The sequence below is a fragment of the Typopeltis vanoorti genome, chromosome 3 (assembly GCF_054136105.1).
Source record: "Typopeltis vanoorti isolate ZY-2024b chromosome 3, IOZ_Tvanoo_1.0, whole genome shotgun sequence".
NCBI lineage: Eukaryota > Metazoa > Arthropoda > Arachnida > Uropygi > Thelyphonidae > Typopeltis > Typopeltis vanoorti.
In genome coordinates, this window is record NC_143551.1 from 44,484,924 (window position 1) to 44,507,519 (window position 22,596).

Sequence of the window (22,596 nt, forward strand, 5' to 3'; positions counted from 1 at the left end):
ATACAATTAGATTTGTTCCTGACAATTCCTTGTCCAACAGAATTTGCTGTCTCAAAATACAAAATCTTTTCAAAGTTCTCTAAGGATTGTCCACATAACTTAATCAAACACAAGTTTCTATCTTCTATCACTTCCATAACAAATAACAAAGATCTCTACATTACCCAGTTCTTTCCGAAGGTCTATTAACTACCACATTGTTCTGGTCTTCCTTCGATCGGCTATTTCAGCACCTGGCTTATGGCTACGTTGTCCTTTCTATTGTTGCCAGATGAAATGATCTATTTTCTTCCGCAACTGAGGACTATCTCCGCTCCTTTCCGATGGGACATCCAGTGACTGGCACGATTCTGCATAAGCTGATGATTCGCGTACGGCTCCATGTGGTATTTTCTTCAGCATAATCAGGAAAACGGTCTGCTGTCCGACATCAGAGAACCCTAGTTTGTCCTTTCTCCTACCACCAGTCATGAATCCTCGAGATGAAATCCGGAACAAAAGAGACCTTGCAATATGGTACGCGTTGCCTTATATTCTGTGTTCTGCGCCCTCTTTTTGCTGAATCCTTATTTTTTGCACGACCCCTAGTTTTAATACCATTAAGATGATCCTTAATCTCCCTATCAGGGAAAGCTGATAGGGAGATTAAGGATCATCATTAATCATCAAGATTATGCTGTCTTCGAGGAAAGCGCACTTATGTTATTTTCCGCGTACGCTGTAGCCTCCGGCGTTACGACCAATACGTGTGTTTCAGACGCGACCTTTGCACTGTTACTCATTACTGTCTGGCGATTTATGTTATTTTAGATAGCTTAATAGGACACAAATTTAAGCCAATATTTCCTTTACATATAATCACTAATTTGACATAATTCTGTAGTTTAGTTTTCTGTTTTGAAAAAAAATATTTCTAATACATTACACATATTAATGCACATTCTCATATACAACAAACAAGGTCCTATTACTTTCTGCTGGTGTGCAGGTATTATCTTAAATTAGTTAGAATTTTCATTTAGATTCTGAATGAACAACTTCTCAGAAAATCCCCCATTTTTCTCTCATAATCTGATTTGACCTTTCTTACCTTACTAGTTACCCTTCTTGCTTGAACCTTGTACTGCTCCTGAGTATGCTGATCACTTTTTTTTTGTATTCCTTCCAGAGAGGTTTTTTTCAGCTTTTGCTTTATATCTCTACTCATCAACTTAACTCTAACATGCTTTATTCTGCATGTAGGTAGGAAGGTGACAGAACATAGGAAGGAGAAACAAACAGTTGAATCACTGAGTGACCACATTGCAAAGGTGTATCATCCAGTGGAGATTTTGCAGTTACTGATGTGAAAAGGACTGATTTCAGATTAGCATACTGAAAAATATCAATGTCAAATACAGCAGTGGGACTGGATAGCATGTCAGACTGTGTGCTACACAAATGCACAAGAGCACTGGCAGAGCCTCAAATGAATTAAGGATACCAAGAAATTATATTCTTAGTCTCATCCTTTATCCAAGTATAAAAAAACAAAGTTTGCATGTAAAGTCACTAGACGACTGAGCTACTTGTATATAGATGCTAATGACTTCACATTTCTTGCCTTAGTATCCCATAATGCAATGCACATATCCTTACAGACATGTATAATGCTATGCATTACGGGAAGGACTATGACCCAGACTGATTTTGACCTTTATTGAGATTTCATCAGTAGCAGCCAGACCAAGAAGTGATACCAAGGTTGAAGTTGCGAAATGACTTCATGTGCAAACTGTATTTGCTTACACTTGGATAAAGGATGAAACCAAGAATATAATTTCTTGGCATCTTTAATTTATAGTACAACCAAGTGAAAAAACCTGGTTACTTCAAACTTGGTTGAAGTGATGTTTAAGTCATATTTCCACTGATTCTTCTTCTTCATCTTTTCAACCATTTTCTGTCCACTGCTGGATGAAGGCTTCCTCCAGTTCTTTCTATCTTTCTCTGTTCTTGGCAATGGCTGACCGATTTCCTCCAACAAAATTTGACAATTCATCACTTCACCTTCTTTTAGGTCGTCCATGGCATCGTACTGCTTACCAAGCAATAAATACAAAATATTATATTCAGGCAAGTTAGGGAAAAGAGAGAGTAGCTATCCTCTTCATCACTAAATATGAGGAAAATCTTCTTGAATGGCAGGCATACTTGCTTACATCGCTCAACTAGAATATCAAAGAGTGATGTGGGCAAATATCAAATTGGGGTACAGAATAATGAGACTTGTTTGTGCTTATAGTCTAACAGAAGGTTCTACTAGGAAAGAAATGGAAGAATTTTTTGAGGCATTAGAGAAGGCAGATGACAGCAGCTGACACACAAAAAAAGGAAAAGTCGATCCTTGTTGGAGATCTAAACAGCAGAGCAAGAAACGATTACCATACATATAGAAATGTTTTGGAAAAATTTGGAGAAAGCACAAAGCTAATAATATGAGGGTTGTCTGAAAAGTTCTCGGCCTAACAATGAAAAAACAAATTTATAATTTCAAAATTATTTTTATTTTTCAACATAATCTCCCTTAAGACTAATACATTCATTCCAGCAATGCTACAGTGCCACTATCCTGTCCCTGTAGTGGTTTTCAGTAAGATCTGCAAAATACCCCTCTACAGTTGCAATCACCTCTTGATTTGAAGAAAAATGCTACCCAGCAAGGAAGAGTTTTAGTTTTGGGAAGAGATATGTCAGAGGGAGCCAAATCTGAGGAATAGGGAGGATGTTCCAACAATTCACAGTGCAGATCCCTCCATTTTCCCATTGCCAAAACACCTTTGTGGGCAGGTGCATTGTCCTGATGAAAGATGATTTTTGTCTTCTGCAAACTGGTGTTACACCTGATATCTTGAGAATATAGTATTCTCAGTTATCATGGTGTAACATGAAAAATAAATAACATAAATAAAAACCCCTGCATAAAAAGGATAATTTAATTAATAAAATATTCTTGCATCCAGTATAAATTGAGTAAAATGTAAAGGTCTATTGTTTAGTTAAACTAACAAAAGAAAAGAATGTATTAAGATGTATTATGACTAAACAAGGAATTTGTATTAAATAAGTAGCTAACTAAGAATTAATATAGTAATGCGATTAAGAATGAAAGAGTTAAGTGCATAAGTATAAAAGAATGAGTCATGAAATACGCTATGTAAGAGGCTACAGATTAAGCATTAAGTAGAATTCTGAGAAAAGGTTTGAAAAGGGGTTAAGATAGAGGCTAACAAGAGAAATAATGGAATATCGCTTAGGGCCTATACCCGGATAGAAACTTAGGGCCTATACCCGGATAGAGTTGCCGATCAAAATGATGTATGGCGGCCAAATGCTACCCAATTGGTAGACAGACGGAAAACAAGTAGGAGGTGGGAAAAAGAAGTAAGAAAGGGCGCCGCTAGGGAAGCAGCTATAAAAGGGCTGGTAACCCCCCCCCCCCCTCGTGGCTTTTTCGAGGAGTAGGCTCTTTTGGGTTTTGGGGAAGACGTTTAGATAGCCAAGGAGGCTTAAGGCCCTTTTGCCTTTTGCCAGAAGAGAAGAAACGTTTGGATAGTCGCGGTGGTTTTAGTTTGTTTAGTTTTCTAGTGAATTTCACGGTGTTCATGAGTGGAGAGATATGGCTTATATTCTCATGCCACAACAAGGAATCGAAGGTGAGCGGGAAAGCTATTCCCGTATTCCTATGTAGAAAGCGAAATACACCATAGAGTCATAGGAAGCTGTGAAAATGTCAATGTCCTCGTTTCGGATAGTACAGCCGACCGCCCAGATGTTTATATAGTCCTAAATTGCAAGAAGTTATGCAAGCAAGTTCGTTCAGTAGAAGGTAAAGGCCCGTAAGTGAAGCTAAAGAAAGGTATTGTGAACTTTGTCTTATGTTAACTAGAAGTTGTTTATAATAGGTGCCATTGTCATAATACGGAACTGTTAAGGTGATTAGGGAGAAATTATAATAGGACTTTAGAATTTGATAGAGAGTGTTAAAAGTAAGCTAGCTAGTGTTGATAATTTGTGAATAATTAATTATCCTAAGAATCTTGAGTGCCTACTACATTGTAAAAGGAAAGTTAATGACATAGTTGTGTGTTAATGAAGTAAATGGTTTTGTTAATATTGAGTTAGATTAGAGCGAATTGAGTGATCAAGTAGCCTGAGGAATTTGAATGCCTAGTGTGATGTGTAGAGAATTGGAATTGTCATAAGTATGTGCCAGAGTAGTTAATGATTTTGTTAGTGTACTTGAAGTTGAATAATCTAATAATGTGTGGTGATCTAAAACTTTTATGTTAAGTGAATTCATGTTTTGTATGAAATTTTGTGGCGGCATGATCATAGTAACTTTTGTCGAATCATGGCCCAATTACTTGTATAAAGCTAATTTTAGTGTGTAAGTAATTTAGTTGAGTATTTTGATATGTACCATGTTTAGAGAAATAATAAACTTTTGTTTAAATGATGAAAAGAGTTGTCTGATATTGCTAATCCAATGCACCGCTTAGAAACATTCGAGCCTAAACACGCGGGGATTAATGTTGAGAAACAAGAAATAGTGTCACGACTGCAATAGTTACACCTTCAGATATTTGAGTTCCTTTCTCTGTTTATGTATAAAATATCTTAAACTAAATATCCCAAAAGGCGCAGTTAAAATACAAATACTAGGGATACTACGGGGAACAATAATTCAGATATTAGTAGAAATTTTGGTGATGTTTTGAAAGTAGAAGTTAGGAGAATATAGACGAAGGCAGTTTGTAAGACAAACAAAAATCGTAAGATAGGGACATAACACTGGGTCTTTTCTCACAAATTTTTTCATCTAGTCTGGTTAGGAGATCAGAATAATATTCCCAGGTTATTGTTTTACCCTTTTCAAGATAATTGATAAATAAAATGTGTTTAGCATCCCAAAACACTGATGCCATGACCTTTCTTGCTGATGTAACCAACTTTGTCTTCTTTGGAGCTGAACAACCAGCTTCTGTCCACTGTTTTGACTGCTGTTTGGATTCTGGTGTGTAATGGTGAATCCTAGTCTCATCCATAGTAATAATCGATGCACAAATCGGTTTTATTCTTGTTAAAATGCTCCAAGCACTGTTCAGAGATTTTCATGCAAGTGTGTTTTTGATCTGCTGTGAGCAAGTGTGGCACCCGTCTTGCGCAAAGCTTTTTCATATGCAATTCTTCATGCAAAATTTATCCTACATGATCTTTTGAAATGCCTGTAGTATCAGAAATTTCATGCACTTTGATTCGCCGGTCATCCAATACCATATCATGCACTTGATCAATGATTTCTGGTGTTGTTACATTTTTTGGACGTCCTTCACATAGATCATCTTTAAGGCTGGTAAGGCCATGTTTAAACTCTGCAGCTCATTTCTTAATTGTTGAAAACGAAGGAGAGAGTGCCCATAAACTTTTCTGAACTTCGAATGAATTTATTTTGGTGTTAAACCTTTTACAAAAAATTTTATAACCACACAATACACAATTTTATCCATTTCAAGGGATACAGAATGATAGGAATGTAAACACTGCTTGGAAGAAGTCATGCCCACCCCATGGGTAAAATGCATCTTGCCATGTAATGAGTCATTTCTAGCCATTATAAACTGGAGGAATATGATGCTCTCAAGTCAGTGCAACTGTGTCCAGGTGAAATGGCTACAAGAAGGGAACTGACAGAGTTTGAAACAGGCATTGTGATAGAATGCCATGTTGCAGGCCTATCCATTCAGCAAATTGTTGACAAATTGGGACATCCCAGGTCAACAATCAGCGATACCATACTGAGATGTAAATGCAGGGAGTTAACTGTAGGAGCTACTCACAGTGGACAACCACCACACTCAATGAATGCGACTGTAGGTGCTATGAATAATAATATGTAAAAACCACCATTCGTCAGCCAACACGCTGAACGTGGAATTCCAGGTATCAACTGGAACATGAATCCACACAAAAATATTCAGAACCGAAGCTCACAACATGGATTTCCATGGTAGGACTGCAATATGCAGCGTCATCTTCAGTAGTGCAAAGGGCATCTACAGTGGGATGTGGAACATGGAAAGCTGTGTTATGGAGTGACAAATCACACTACAGTCTCTATCCAGCAGATGGACATGTATGGATGTGGTGGATGCAGAGTGAACATCTCTTGCCAAAGTCTGTAACCTCAAAAATGAAATTCAAAGATGGCAATATGATAGTATGGTTGTTTTACCTGATTTCGCCTCGGATCTCTGTCCTCTTGAACATTGAAATCCAAGAAGTATTTGAACATTCTGGCAATGCAATGTTTCCTACTTTATGGCATTTCTACAGAACTGACCATTGTCTCTTTCAGCAAGACAATGCACTATATAATGTCATAAGGTTGCTGCTGTAAATGTGTGGTTTGTGGACATAAACATCACCACACTTGACTGTCCTCCACAGAGCCCTAATTTCAACCCTATTAAACATCTGATGAACTGGAGCATCAGATGAGGTCAAGGGACATACACCCCCACAACAGTACAGAACCTCATTACATGCCTACAGGAAGAATGCTTCAGAATTCCCAATGATGGCTATCATACGTTTGTAGAAAGTATGCCCCGTAGGACTGCTGCAGTCATTGAAGCAAAAGGAGGTTTACATCTTATTAAGATGAGTGCCATGGTGTTTGCTCCTCACAATATGGTGTCCATTTAACTTCTTTTGAAGCAGTGTAGTTTAAGTAAAAAAGTCAAAAACCTGAAATACTGAAAGGTAGCCGAAGTAGATGAAATTCGACCAGAAATGCTCATATATGAATTTGTAATAGTTTTACAGTAGATGCATTTCATAATTCATAAGGCTAGGTCAGAGGGTCGAGTTCCAGATGATGAGAGCAAAGTTCTCATTGTACCAATCTATATGTTAGAACTAGTTTTTGCTTGGAGAGTAGCGAATGAGTGGAATAGGTTGGCAGAGTTTGTTGTGGATGCCATGACTGAGATTGAGATCAAAGTAAAGTATGATAAGTACTGCACAAATGTTGGATAGTTCTTGACATGATGTTTAGGGCCTCCCCCTCACAATAAGTGTAATGACTCTTTGGAGTTGCTCGTAATAATAATAATACAAAAAAGGGAAATAAAATTGAATGTGAGAATTACAGTGATATTTCCCTACTGAGTATTACTAGTAAGATTTATGCAAGTACACTTCGGAAATGGTTGAGAAGGATTGTGGAAGGGAAACTTGGTGAAGAACAAGCTGGATTCAGGCCAAATAGAGGTTGTCAGGATCAGATTTTCACTTTAAGACAAACGGTTAGAAATCATTAGAATACGAGGGTGGTCTGAAAAGCTGTATACTCTTGTATGTTGAATCAGTGGGGAAAACATTGCTATCAACTATAATATAGTCAACAAGACTTTTCATATTTTGTGCATCTTCTCTCCATGTGAATTTGTGCACATTTTTATGTTGGAATGTGGTGTTAGTAATAACTAATCCATGTCATGAACAGAAATCCTGCAGGCATTTAGTAGTACAAGGGTGGTCTGAAAAGTTCTCGCCTCAACCATAGATGGCAACACTATTGGCAAGATTTTTTTTTCTTTCTAAACTGTTGTTTTATACAGCTGTCTGAAGCAAAAGTGTTATCCATATCCCTTGAAATGGATAAAATTGAGTATCGTGCAGTTACAAAATTCTTTGTAAAAGAAGGTTTAACACCAAAAGAAATTCATTCAAAGTTCATAAAAGTTTATGGGCACCCTTCTCCTTCGTTTTCGACAATTAAGAAGTGAGCTTCCGAGTTTAAACGCACCCATATCAGCCTTGAAGATGATCCACGTGAAGGACATCCAAAAAGTGTAACAACATCAAAAATCATTGATCAAGTGCACGATATGGTATTGGATGACCGGCTAATCAAAATGCATGAAATTTCTGAGACAATAGGCATTTCAAAAGAACATGTAGGATAAATTTTGCATGAAGAATTGCATATGAAAAAGCTTTGCGCAAGACGGGTGCCACACTTACTCACAGCAGATCAAAAATGCACTCGCATGAAAATCTCTGAACAGTGCTTGAAGTGTTTTAACAAGAATAAAACTGATTTTGTGTGTCAATTTATTACTATAGATGAGACTAGGATTCACCATTACACATCAGAATCCAAACACCACTCAAAACAGTGGACAGAAGCCAGTTGTTCAGCATCAAAGAAAACAAAGTCAGTTACATCAGCAGGAAAGGTCATGACATCGGTGTTTTAAGATAACCTCTGAATATTATTCCTATCTTTTAACTAGACTAGACGAAAAAATTCTTGAGAGAAGACCTGGTTTGCAGAAGAAAAAATTCATCTTTCATCAGGACAATGCACCTGCCCACAAAGGTGTTTTGGCAATGGGAAAATTAAGGGATCTGCACTATGAATTGTTGGAACATCCACCCTATTCCTCAGATTTGGCTCCCTCTGACTCGTATCTCTTCCCAAAACTAAAACTTGTCCTCACTGGTCAGCATTTTTCTTCGAATCAAGAGGTGATTGCAGCTGTGGAGGTATAATTTGCAGATTTTATTGAGAACCACTACAGGGACGGGATAATGGCACTAGAGCATCGCTGGAATAAATGTATTAGTCTTAAGGAAGATTATGTTGAAAAATAAAAATAATTTTTAAATTATAAATTCATTTTTACATTGTTAGGCCGAGAGCTTTTCAGACCACTCTCGCATAACAAGGATTTGTATGTAGGTTTTGTAGATCTGGAAAAGGCATATGACAAGGTGACAAGAGAAATTTCTTCAAAATGCTAGTTATATGGTGTAAATGAAACCTTACATTAATCAATACGTAGTCTCTATTTAAGCTGTAAGTCAGTAGTTAGAATTGAAAGAGGTACAGGAAGATGATGTTAAGTCAGTTGCGCAACAAGGGTGTGTATTATCTCCACTGTTATTCCTTATCTATATAGATCACAATAAAAGGGAAGTGGTATTAAATCTTATATCAAAATTGACAATGTTTATATTAGCTTTTTGCTTTAGGCTGAGGATGTTATAGTTTTAAATAAATCAAGGGCAAGATTCCCTGACTAAATTGAATAACTTATAATAAATTTAGTATGAAAATCTGCAATAAAAAGATGAAGACAATGAAAATAGGCAGAAAAACTTTAAACATCAACTGTATTCTGAATGGTGAACAAGTAATACATATAGAACAAGTAAAGCATTTCAGCTATTTAGACATCATTTTTATTAAAAATTGTGAATTAAATATGGTAATAGACAACAGAATTAGTAAAGCTGGTATGGTACGAAGTCTGCTGAATAAATTTATATGAATAAGAAAGAAATTAGTCAAAAGTCTAAATTAGCTGGTCTAAACAAGCCAGCATTATGGATCTGAGAGCTGGGTTAGAAATAAAACACTTGATCAAAGACAGGTGACCTCTGCTATGAGAATTCTGAAAAAGATTAGTGGAGTGAAAGATGGCATCAATGACAGTATCTCATTAAAAATTAGTATATTAGGAAAGAACTTGCCACTGATAGCATTCAGGAATGTATTAGTAGAGCTAATCTCAGGTGGTATGATCACTTAAACAGAATGAGTGAGAAAAGTTAGCAAAGCAAGTGTTCTTTGTGAAGTTGGCAGGAAAAAGGCCCAGAGGAAGAAGACCAAGATGTATATGAATTGTTGCATAAAAAAGTGGTTTAATAGACAGAAACTTGACTCGAGTCTTGACAGATAGCATACAATTTGCTGGAAATTTGTTGATCGGAAGTTAGTAATGGTGTAACTTTTTCCTGTAGTACTATTGTAATTACCCTGTACGCTCCTTTGAGGGTACATATTAGGAAGAATAGATTTAAAACAACGAATGTTATCTCTCACCTAACTTGGGAGAGTTTGATGATAAGTTTTATCCATAAGCATCTTATTCAGACAAAAAGGAACTTATGTAAATTTATCAAGCATCCTATACAGAAATAACTCAACACACTGTTAAGTTAAAAATTAAGTTACATAATTTATTTTGTTCATACGTGGTGGTGTTGCTTAGTTAAAACCATTAAATAGATTTACTTTTTTTTTTTAATATGAACAGTGTCCAAAACTGCAACAAAGCTAGTAGTAATCAAAATGTAAAAGTGAAAACATAATCACATCCTACAGTAAATCATTTTAATGGTTTTAACTCACAATGCCATGTATGAACAAAATAAATTATTTAACTGAATTTTTATTCATACATCTTTTAATGAACCCCAATATGTCATCTTCTAAAATGATGAAAACAATTCAAATAGTATATTAACATAAAAGAATGAAGGAGAGTTAGTGCCAAACTTGAGTGTAAACTAGATAGTTTACATTCTTGTTAATTCTGGTTATATCAAGATTACAGTCTAGAGTGGGAATCTGCTTGAGAGTAAGAACAATCTTCAGTTCTATTTAAAGAAAAGTTCCAAGCATGTCAGTTCAAATCTGATGAGCTGACTGGGATGTCACTATGATTTGTGCACTGTTTCATGTGTGAAGGACTCTGTTTCTAATTTTACATGTAGGACTCAGGAAATTGACTGCCATTGTCAACTTCCTGAGTCCTGTAGGTTCAGAAAGGTGGTCTAATATCTGTTCTTGTGTTACTTGTAAAAATGACTATTGTTGCTTTTCTGTTTGAATGCCAGTTTTAATACTATACTTTTTAATACTAATTGTTACACTACAGAGAGAAAGTTTTTAACACATGAATTAATTCTATAAAGCTATTTTATCTATTTTGTATCTCGAGTAAAAGAGAAGGTAGCTTGCTTCAGTATTTAGTACAATAAAATCAATAACGGCTACTTTAATGTATATTCCTATTTACCAAGTATAATACTTTATACATCATTAATAGCACTGTATTCTTTCATGATAGTGTGGCTAAATATCCACAAATGAATTAGTGAATATCACAAAATGTTAACAAAAAAGTCATAGCTAAATTTAATGAAATCATAATGTATACACGATATAATGGTGACGTTTAAAATTTAATATTACATATATGAATTCTCTCTCAGATCTCCTCAAGTCTGAGGGCTCGTGACCTTCCTGATGATGCTTCACCATTTCTTTCTCTCCTGTGCTTCTCTTATTGCTCGTTCTAGTTTAAGTCCAGCGATTCTTGATATTTGGTCAATCCACCTGCAGGGTGGTTTTCCTCTTTTTCCTGTCCCACACGGTTTACCCTGGATGATTATTTTTTCCAGGCAGTTGCCTTCCCTTCTAGATATGCGTCCAAAATATTGCACTATTCTCTTGTCAATTATGTTTATCAGTCTTGTGTGGATATTCAGTTCTTCTAGGATATTTTTGTTTGTTCGTTTTTCTATCCAAGACACTCTTAACAATCTTCTCCAGCACCAGTGCTCGAACGCCTCAATTCTTCTTCTGTCATCTTCCTGTCATTGTCCAAGATTCAGAAGTATAGAGAAAGATCGAATAAACTAAGGTTTCTACAAGCTTAATTTTGGTCTTTTGGGAGATGTGCCTGTCTTTCCAGATCTTAGTTAAATCAGTCATTGCTTTCTTAGCTAGTGCTGTTCTTCTTCTTTCTCATCTCTTTTTTACATCCATCTTTTTTTGTTATTGTCACTCCAAGGTAAATGAAATTGTTGACAATTTCAATTCCTTCTACATCTTTCTCTTCTGCATTGTTTAAAACTATTACTTTGGTTTTGTCTTGATTTATTTGAAAACCATGGCTTAAGCTTTCCCATTCTAATTGATTTAGGACGGATTTTAATTCCTGTTCATTTGTTGCTATTATCACTGTGTCATCTGCGTATCGTAGGTTAGTGATTGTTCGGCCACCTAATTTAATGCCTCCATTCCACTTTTCTAGAGATCTTTTCATTATAGTTTCGCTATAAAGGTCGAATAGTAATGGTGAGAGTAAGCATCCTTGTCTTGAACCTTTTTCAAATTGGAATGCAGGGGACACTGAGTTTTCAATTCTTACTGTTGCTTGATTTTGTTGATATAAGTTCTTCATGAGGGTTATTAGATGGTTTGGTATTCCTGATTCTTGCATAATGTCCCAAAAAATATCCCATCTCATACAGTCAAAGGCCTTTGGAGTAATCTATAAAGCATATATAAAGGCTTAAGTTGAATTTCCTTGCTTTTTCGATTATTTGTCTGATGTTAGATATATGATCTCTAGTTCCTCGACCTTTACCAAATCCTGCTTGTTCTTCTGAGATCTGATGGTCTATAAAACTTTGTAATCTTTCCTTAATAAATGTGTAGTAAATTCTTGCTGGTATGTGAGATAAGGGCAATGGTGCCGTAGTAGTTTTCACATTTGTTGTGATTGCCTTTCTTGAAGGTTGCAATAATGATGGAACTAGTCCAGTCATTTGGCCATCTTCCAGATTTGTTGCATAAATCATGTATCCAGTTGACTGCAACACACACACACACACACACACACACACACACATATATATATCATCATCATCATCAAATTCCTGCCATGTACCCTCAAGGGGTGTACAGGATATGATAGTACTACATGAAAAAAATTACATCATTACTAACTTCCTATCTACAATGTTCCTCCAAACCAGTCTGTTAGTTGTCAAACTCCAACATTATCAGATCTTATATTTCTATCGTCTAAGACACTTTGTACCGTATCAATCCACCTACATCTTGGACTTCCTCTGGTTCATTTTGTTGCCAACCTGGCAGAGAACACTTGTTTTGCTAATCTTTCTTCGCCCATTCTGTTTAAGTGACCATACCACCTAAGATTAGCTCTGCTAACGCATTCCTGGATGCTGACAATGTCAAGTTCTTTCCTAATATCCTCATTTTTAATATGATATTGGCATTGATGCCATCTGTCCTCTAATCTTTCTCAGGACTCATATCTACGGTCTCTAGTCTTTGGTCAAGTGTTTTACTTCTGACCCAGCTCTCAGATCGGATAAGTTAAAACTGGTTTGAACACTGTCTTGTATACAGCTAATTTAGTGTTCCAACTAATTTCTCTCATATTCCAAATGAATTTATTCAATTGACTTCCCACCATACCAGCTTTGCTGATTCTGTTGTCTATTTCTATATTTAATTTACCATCTTCACTAAAATTCGTGCCTAAGTAGCTGAAATGTTTTACTTGTTCCACAGGTTCTCCATTCAAAACACACTTGACATTTTCAATTATTCTGCCTATTTTCATTGTCTTTGTCTTTTTATTGCTGACCTTCATACCATATCTATTACAACAGTTATTCAATTTAGTCAGAGAATCTTGCAGACTTGTAGTGGATTTATTTAGAAGTATAACATCATCCGCATAAAGCAAAGAGCTGACATTAACATCTCCAATTTCGATATTAGGTTTAATACCACTTTCCTTCATAATGTGATCCATATAGATAATGAATAACAGAGGAAATAATGTACATCCTTGTCTCACCAAAGATTTAACATTAAACCATCTTCCTGTACTTTCTTCAATTCTAACTGCTGACTTACAACTGAAATAAAGACTAAGTATTGCTTGATATAATGCCCCAATGACACCATATAACTGTAGCATACCGAATAGCTTCTCTCTTAGTACCTTGTCATATGCCTTTTCCAAATCGACAAAACTTAAATACAGATCTTTGTTATATTCCCATGCTCGACTATTTGTCGTAAAGTGAAGATCTGATCCTGACAGCCTCTATTTGGCGTGAACTCAGCTTGTTTTTCACCAAGCTTTTCTTCCACAATTCTTCTCAACTGTTTCTCAAGTATACTTGCATTGATCTTGCCAGGAACACTTAGTAGGGAAATACCACTGTAATTCTCACATTCAGTTTTATTTCCCTTTTTATATATGGTACTACGAGAGTTCTACTCCAATCATAGGGAATTCATCCCTCTGTCCAGGCTTTCTGAACTATGCAGTGCAGCCACTGTAAGACTTTTATACCACCATACTTCAGCATTTCTTGTCGAATATCATCTACTCCTGCTGCCTTTCCAATTTCAAGCATTTGATGGCTTTTTCTACTTCAAGTATGGATATGTATTCCTGCTTGCATGCCTGGTCAGTGTTTTTTACCACTGTGCTGACATCACTGCTTGCTTCATTTAGCAGTTTTTCAAAGTAATTACTCCATACTTCAAGGATATCTTTTATTCCAGTTTTCATGTCACCTTTATCATCTCTAACTCCTTTTACAGCACTCTTTCCTCCGTTCCTAAGCTTCTTCAACAACCTCCAGAATATTTTCCCACCTTCTTGATATTTATTTTCTATGTTCTTGCCAAAGTCCTCCCATGACTTTTGTTTAGCTAGTTTTACACACTGTTTAGCATTCTTGCATTTGTCTCTGTATTCTTTAAGAGCACAAGCTGACTTATTTGGCAGGAACGTTTGATATGCTTTCTTCTTTTCCTTCACTGCCTCTTTAACTTCCTGTGTCCACCATGGAGTTCTGATTTTTCTATCCTTGCAGACAACTTCACCACATGCCTCTCTAGCTGAATCAATCAGGGTTTTCTTCAAGGCTTGCCAGTGAATCTCCAAGGTTTGGTTCCTGTTCTCAAACTCTTTCATTTTTTATTCAATAATCTTTGTATATTTTAGTCTACAGTTCACATCTGAGAGCTGCTCAACTTTTATTCGCTTTAAAACTGACTTTCTGACATGTTATTCTTTTCAATATGAAATTCAATTTTATTCTCCTCAAGACTAAATAGTGATCGCTTCCGATTTAAAATCCTCTGTACACTCTGGTGTCCTGCACCAGGGAAAAAAATCACTATCAACAATAACATAGTCAATGAGACTTTTCTTATTCCTTGCCTCTTCTCTCTATGTGAATTTGTACACATTTTTATGTTGGAACATGGTGTTAGTAAAAACCAGTCCATGTCCTGAGCAAAAATCCAACAGATATTTGCCATTATTATTAACTTTGCTCTTTTCTCCAAATTTTCCCAAAATATTTTTGTATGTCTGACAATCACTTCCTACTCTGCTATTTAGATCCCCAACAAGGACCAACTTTTCCTTTTTCATTGTATCCGTTGCTTTTTCTAAAGCCTCAAAAAATTCCTCCAATTCTACCTTAGTAGAACCTTCTGTGGGACCATAGGCACAAATAAGTCTCATTGTCCAGTTCTCCATTCTCATATTTGCCCACATTACTCTACTTGAGACTGACTGCCATTCAAGAAGATTAGCCTCGTATTTTGTGTTGAATACTATGGCTACTCCTTCTTTTCCTTGATTGTCATTGCCTGAATATAACATTTTGTATTTATTGCTCAGAAAGATCTCACCAGTTTTTGTCTTTCTTGTTTCAGTCACCTCTATAATGTCGATCTGGTACTTATCTAATTCCTCAGATAGCTCCATTTCTTTGTCATTCAGGCTTCTTATGTTGATAGTACCGATCTTTAACTCTGGTGATGTTGAGTTGGGGTGTATTTTCAGATTTGTTCCAGTAGCTGACTTTTCGCTGTTTGCCCTGGTTCCCTGGCGAAAACAATGGAGGCCTTGTTTAACTGGCGATGCCCCAGCCGGCATGAAATTTTGTCATTTTGTACAATCATTTTTTATTTTGGTTTAACCATTAAGAATACAATTTGGTCGGCTAAATCCCAAATTGCCAATCCATCCTCGTTCATTCAGTATCCAAGTAGATACCCACAGGGTGCACCACGAGAAGGTGAGGATTGGACATTAGGTCAGAAGCCCTGGTTGGTTCTCTGCATTTCTTTTAAGGCTATGTGGAGGTCTCCTCTCAGTTATACAGCTTTAACCCTTAAGCACCCCCTATATATATGAATTCTAAATAAGTTAAAAATATATCATATAAAACTAGGAAATTCTTATACAAGAAATCTACTTACATTAAAAAAATAAGTATCCAAATTCATTTTAACTCTTAAGTTAAAATGCAAGAATTATGAGATGAGTGTTTATTAATATGTAAGCATACTAATTTTATTACATTTCTAATGAGAAGAATAAAAAATACAAAACTACCTACCTGCAGCCTGCTGAAGATGTTGATATTTTTCACCTCGGAGGTAACGTGCTAGACGTAGCTTTACAATCACACCTGTATTCCGAAGTATCTCTACAGCTTCATAGTTTGTAAGCCCATGCAGAGGCTTCCCATCAACCTGAAAAGAATTTCCTGACAGGAAAGTTGCTTTGCACATAATGAACTTTCTAGATAAAAAAGATGTTTATATACAATATGAACTTTCTTAGTATAATAAGAATTTGCTTATATGTCAATTTTTTTTTTTTAATATTTTACTAACTTCAAACCGTTATATGCAAAAAACTACAAAAGTCTGACTTTTTTTTTCCTCCCAGTATAAGCAAAGTCAGAAATTGTCAGAAAACCGGTAAAGAAAGAACACATACAGTTATTAAATAATTTCATATATATTATTATGTATTATTTTGTAAATATCATTAGCAATCCAAGCTAGATATATGGAAGGAGACCTCTGTGTAACCTTTCAAGAAATGTGCAGAACTGGCCATGGCTTCTGACCAAACACCCAATCCTCACCCCATTATGGTACACCCTGTGAGTATATATTTACTGTCTGTTACTGAACTTATGAGGATGGACCTACAAATTGGGATTTAGCCAACCAAATTGTGTTCTGTTCTTGATGGTGTAAACCAAAATACAAAAAAATGGTATAACACGATGGAACTTCATGTCAGCATGAAATTCCTTGTGTTGTACCATTTAAACAAGGTTCCTAATGTTTTCATTAGGGAACTAGGGAGAACAATAAAAATTCAGCTACTGAAACAAACTCCATAAACTCCAAATCACCATTAGCAGAACTACAGATTGACATAAAAGGTATCAAAAAAAAGAAGTTAAACTGGGAGAACTAGAGAAGCACAAACATGGGAACACAGGGGCATCCATAGAAGTTAAATTTATTTTTTGCAGTCAAAGAAAGGTGCAAGAGCTAGGTTTTTTCTCCCGGAGAGCAGTGAGTGAGTGATTGGAATAATTTGCCCTTAGGGGTAGTGAGTGCATCTAGCATGAATGAATTTAAGGGGGGGGGGGGGGGGGTATGATAGCTGGTTTGGATGATTTATAGCCTCCCTCTATGAGTCCTTGACTCCCTAGAGGTCTCAGATAATAATAATAATAGTACCAGGTTGATATAATTGGTGATGCCAAAACAAAGAAGAATAGATTACATTCTGCTAAATATACATTCAAAGATGTTATATTCAGGCAATAATGATCAGAGAAACAAAGAAGTAACTATGGTAGTCAATACTAAACACAAAGATAATCTTAATGAATGGTAAGCAATATCATCAAGCAAAGTGATGCAAACAAACAACAACAAAGAGACTTATTTGTTCTTATGGTTTTCACAGAAGGTTCTAAGGAAAAAGTGGAAGAATTTTATGAGTCATTAGAAAGCAGCAAAAAAAAAAAAAAAAAAAAAGTTGTTTCTTGTTGGAGAATGTGACAAGAGGATGATATGAATACAAGACGTACAGAAATGTTTTTGAAAAATTTGGATTAAAAAGAAAGCTAACAATCATGGTAAGTACTTGTTACATTTCTATTCAGGATATAGACTAGTCCCTGTTTCAGCTCATTTGCTTAGTGTTAGTGCCTGCATACATTTTTCATTGTTTTATGATCCCAGAAGATGACAACATAGCATTGCCGAAATATAGGAAGAGATTGAATAAAGTTTTTAATTAATATTCTAGTATACATTGTCATTTCCTGAAAAATTAAAAGCTATGTATAACCAACATATAAGTTTATCAACAAGAATTACTCAAGAAAAAATTTAAAGTTTTAAGAACAAATCAATTCTTGGAGACTCAATAAATAACTTGGAGAAAACACTGATAGATTCATTCAGCCAGAGAAGCACATGGAGAATGTCTGCAAGGATAGCAAACTCAGAACTCTATGACATGTGAAGTTAGTTATGGAAAATAAGAAAACAATAAAAGTACAAACAGCAAAATTACACAATAACCACAGTAATAAACTTGAATGAAAGTACAGATATTTCATAACTGAAAATAAAAAGTACATCATCAGTGTATAGAATAGAAACACGCAAATCAAAAAAGTCAGTTTGTCCCAGTGTAGATGGTAGCAGGGGTGGCCTCTTGTGGGAATGGGTACTTGGGAGAATGGGGGACTACATCAGGTAACACTGAGCCCAGTGGAGTCTAGAAGGGATAATGCTGGGTATAGAAACAATGGCATTTTTATTCTTTATACTAATGCCAGGAGTATTCGAATATGGAAGATGAATTGGTGGCACTGATAGCCTCATCCTGGTCAAAGATTATTGGGATCACCAAGACGTGATTGACAGAAGAGGATATTATTACAGGAATAGAAGTTGCTGGGTATAGCATTTTTCAGCAGGATAGGAAGGAAAGCGTGGTGGTGGAGTACTGCTTATGATAAGTGACGACCAATGTCCTCAAAGAGTGGAGGCTTTGGAAGGCAGTGACACTAATGATTTTGAAAGCATATGGTGTGAGGAAGAGGTGGGTAGGACAGGATATTTAGTGGGATGTTGCTACAGATCCAGGAGCACAGAAGGTGAGGACCAGGAAATGTTTAGACAGTTGAGTTTGGCAAGTGCAAGAAGAATGATTGCTATGGGAAATTTTAACTACAGTAGTATAAATTGGAGAGAGGAAGATGCATGTAGCAATAAGGGAATGGAATTACTAGAATTCTTGAGGGACAAATGTCTCAGGCAACAGGTAACAGAGGGAACAAGATATTCAAGTGTTTTGGATTTGGTTATAGCATCAGAAGAGTTGACAATAACTGAGATGACATCTCTCCCACCAGTTGGAGAGAGTGACCATATGGTTTTGACTTGGAAAATGAATAGACATGCAGGAGTATCAAAGATACGGGAATGTATGTGGAATTATAAAGCAGGTGATTATAGTAGTCTTAGACGTCAACTTGCAGAAGTTTCGTGGAGGGAGAAATTGGAAGGCCAGGATATCATTAGTGCTTGGGAAATTGTGACGGAATATTTGTTAGCAGCAATGGTAAGCTGTATTCAACGACTGAAGAAGAGGACAAAATTTGGACTAAAGTGGATGACAAACAATATTAAACAGGAACTGCATGTGAAAAAGAGACTATGGAAGAGATATAAGGAGACAGGTGAAGAGAAGATGCATGAAGAATATAAGAGACAGGCCAGAAGAGTGACTAGTATGGTAAGGAAGACAAAACTGGAATATGAGAAAAGACTGGCCCTTAGATCCAAGGAAAATCCTAGGGAATTTTTTAGCTATGTGACCAGTAGAAGGAGAAATGACTGTGGAAGAATGACATTGTGGAATAAAATTGGGAATAGAGTGACTGATGCAGAGGACATAGTGAAATTGTTGAATGACCACTTTATTGGAGTATTTCATACTGGAGGAGTAAATTTGAATACTACAGGGATAGGGCAGGTTCAAGGTTTAGAGGTGCAGGAGGAGAGTGTGTTCCACATACTGAGAACTCTGGGTGTTGGTAAAGCTGTGGGACTGGATGGAATTTCACCACGAGTTTTGAGAGAATGTGCTATGGAACTGACAGGGACTTTTGACCTGGCTTTTCAATGAAAGTCTGGCTATGGGAAAGGTGCCCAGGGAATGGAAGATAAGATAGTGCCATTGCATAAGGGTGGTAGCAGACTGGAAGTGTCTAATTATAGGCCAGTTTGTATGTCATTAGTAGTTGTTAAGATCTTGGAGAAAGTAATGAGGGACCATATACAGCATTGGGCAGATGAAGGTAATGTTATCTGTGAGAGTCAACATGGATATGTGAAGGGGCGCTCTTATTTTAGCAATATGCTAGCCTTTTATGATAAAGTTACAAGAGCATTAGATGAGGGAAAGGCATATACTGCCATTTTCTTAGACTTAGCAAAGGCATTTGACAGGGTGCCACATGATAAGCTGATATTCAAGTTGCAGCACATGGGTCTGGATGTCAGATTGGTCAACTGGATTCAAGATTGTATCCATTGCTTTCCGATAGGTATCAGAGAGTTATGTATGGTGGAGCAATCTCAAAGAGGCAGAAGGTTATAAGTGGGGTTCCACAGGGCTCAGTACTGGGACCTATATTGTTTAACCTTTATATCAATGATATTGTCTGTGGATTGCAAGGGGATATTCAGTTGTTTGCAGATGATGCAAAGCTGGGAAGAGTTATTAGTAATAGTGCAGATGTGGTAGCCCTGCAGGAGGATTTGAATAAGCTAGATAGATGGTCAAATGAATGAGGGTCTCAGTTTAATGCAGCAAAATGTAAGGTCTTGAGGTCTGGGACACATCGATGGGACGCTGCATACTCTATTGCAGGAGCTATACTGGAGGAAGTAGGTTAGACAAGAGATCTGGTGTTGACGATTGATAGAAACCTGAAATTCAGGGGACATATTGCAAAGGTGGTGAAGGTAACACAGAGGATTGCTGCAATAATGAGAAGGACGCTGACCTGCTCAGATAAAAGAGTTATCATTCCATTGTATAAGACTCTGATAAGACCACACTTAGACTATTATTCTCAGATCTGGTCTCCAGGATTTGAAGGGGGATAAATTAACTGTGGAAAGGATACAAAGGCAGATAACAAAGATGGTGTCAGGCCTGTACAATGTTAGTTATGGGGGATCGGCTGAAGGAGTGTGGAGTGCAGAGTTTGGTGGATAGAAGAAGGAGAGGTGATATGATTGAGACTTTTAAACTGTTGAGAGGTGGTTATAGTGTTGACACTAGGGAGTTCTTTCGCTTGGTTGAACAGCGGGAAGGAATCATGACAAGGGCAATCCTTGGAAGTTACGAAAGGAAACTGTGAGAAAGAGGGTGAAGAGTGGTTTCTTTGCATGGAGGGTGATTGAACCATGAAATGCATTGCCTGATGGAGTGGTGAGAGTGAGAATGGTCATTGCGTTTAAGGAGTGGTATGATAGACTGTGTTTCCTAGGAGGGACCTCCCTCGATGAGTCTTGACAGACTCGTGTTTCTTAGAAAGGACCTCCCATGATGAGTCTTTTGACTCCATGGAGGCCTCAATAATAATACTAATAATGCATTACAACAATTGGTTTACCAATTAAAAATGGTTGTTGCATGCTAGAAATGAATATTAATAAATAATAATAATATTTTTGATGTTTGTATAAAATCTTCCAAACTTTTGGGAAAAGAGAGACAATCATTCCGATTCAGGTTAGGCTAATATAAAAGGGGTTCTTCACAATTTACTGTGAAAAGGCGTTCATATTTAAAACTGCTTCTGTGGAGAAGATGAGCTTCATCCTGTGAAGGATACTGTGTTTAGTGTCAATACTATGCTAGACCAGGATTTCGAGGTTCCACATATTCGATGTAGTACTGATGTTCATTATTTTTTTTTTCCACAGAATCGCTTGTCTGCCCAAAGTATGTCAAATTACATTCACAAGAGATTTGGTAAACACCAGCTAAAGACAGAAGCAACAGTTTTTATTTTGTAGATGGTAACAGATGACAAATTTTGTTGATAGGAAAATACATGGGATTAAGGTGATATTTCTTCAAAACCTACCGTAGGTTCAGAGATACCACAAATATAATAGATTGGAACCCATTTATCAGTTATCTGTTGGATTTGATGAGTTTGTAACCATTTAATTCCATTAAAGTTTTGATGGAAGTTCTTGTTGTAAACTTCAGAGAGAGAAGCAAACATTACATGTTCTATGAATTAAAGACTTGATAACACCAATTTTTTGAAAAGTGTGATGAGCAGATCGATGATGTACTGTTATTTTCAGTATGAAATATCTATACATTCTCTTTTTGGTGAGTGTGTTTATTCCTGTATTGTATTGCTGTAAGCTGTCTGGTCAACTTATTTTTATGAAATTTTTACAAAACTTTCATAGTTTCTACATTTGGCTTTGAAATAATGCTGGATCTAATATCCGCATGACTTTTATAATTTTGCATCGCTGAACTAAAGCCTTTTGGCTCTTTATTTTAGTAAATACTTTTATGCACCAACCAAGAGTTCGAAAAATACACCTGTCGAATATTTCAAGTTTCTTAGTACTGAATGAGAGTTTTTGCTCTCTTAAGGTTTCTGCCTGGTCTCTGAGGAGAACCAACCAGTTCGAAACAGCTGTCAGGCCAGTGAAACCTTATCAAAATGGACTAATAGAAAGTGAATATATAGACGCTTGGGCAATGTTTGTTTTCTAAAGTAATTCGTACTGAGGCAACTTGTGAATACCAGTGAGTGTATTCCCGTAAGCTCTCAAGCCAACTTATTTTTATGAAACTTTCGGTTTCTACATTCAGCTTTGAAATAATGCTGGATCTAATATCCACTTGACTTATATAATATCTATACTTTCATTAAAGTTTATTAGTGTGATTATTGCATAATTTTTTTTATGTAAAAAATTATTTTGCTCAATTTTTTATAGTTATGCTAGATACCTATAAAGATTCT

The 22,596-nt window shown here is 36.3% G+C and overlaps 1 protein-coding gene across 1 annotated transcript in view; it reads right to left on the reverse strand.

The window, feature by feature from the left end:
* The window catches only part of LOC150108087 (multiple PDZ domain protein-like), an 859,697-nt gene that overhangs the window by 670,929 nt on the left and 166,172 nt on the right, over window positions 1-22,596 (reverse strand). Inside the window, exon 7 of the mRNA XM_090415962.1 lies at window positions 16,096-16,231. Within this exon, the coding sequence (XP_090272088.1) occupies window positions 16,096-16,231 (136 nt within the window). The remainder of the gene's footprint in view (window positions 1-16,095; window positions 16,232-22,596) is intronic.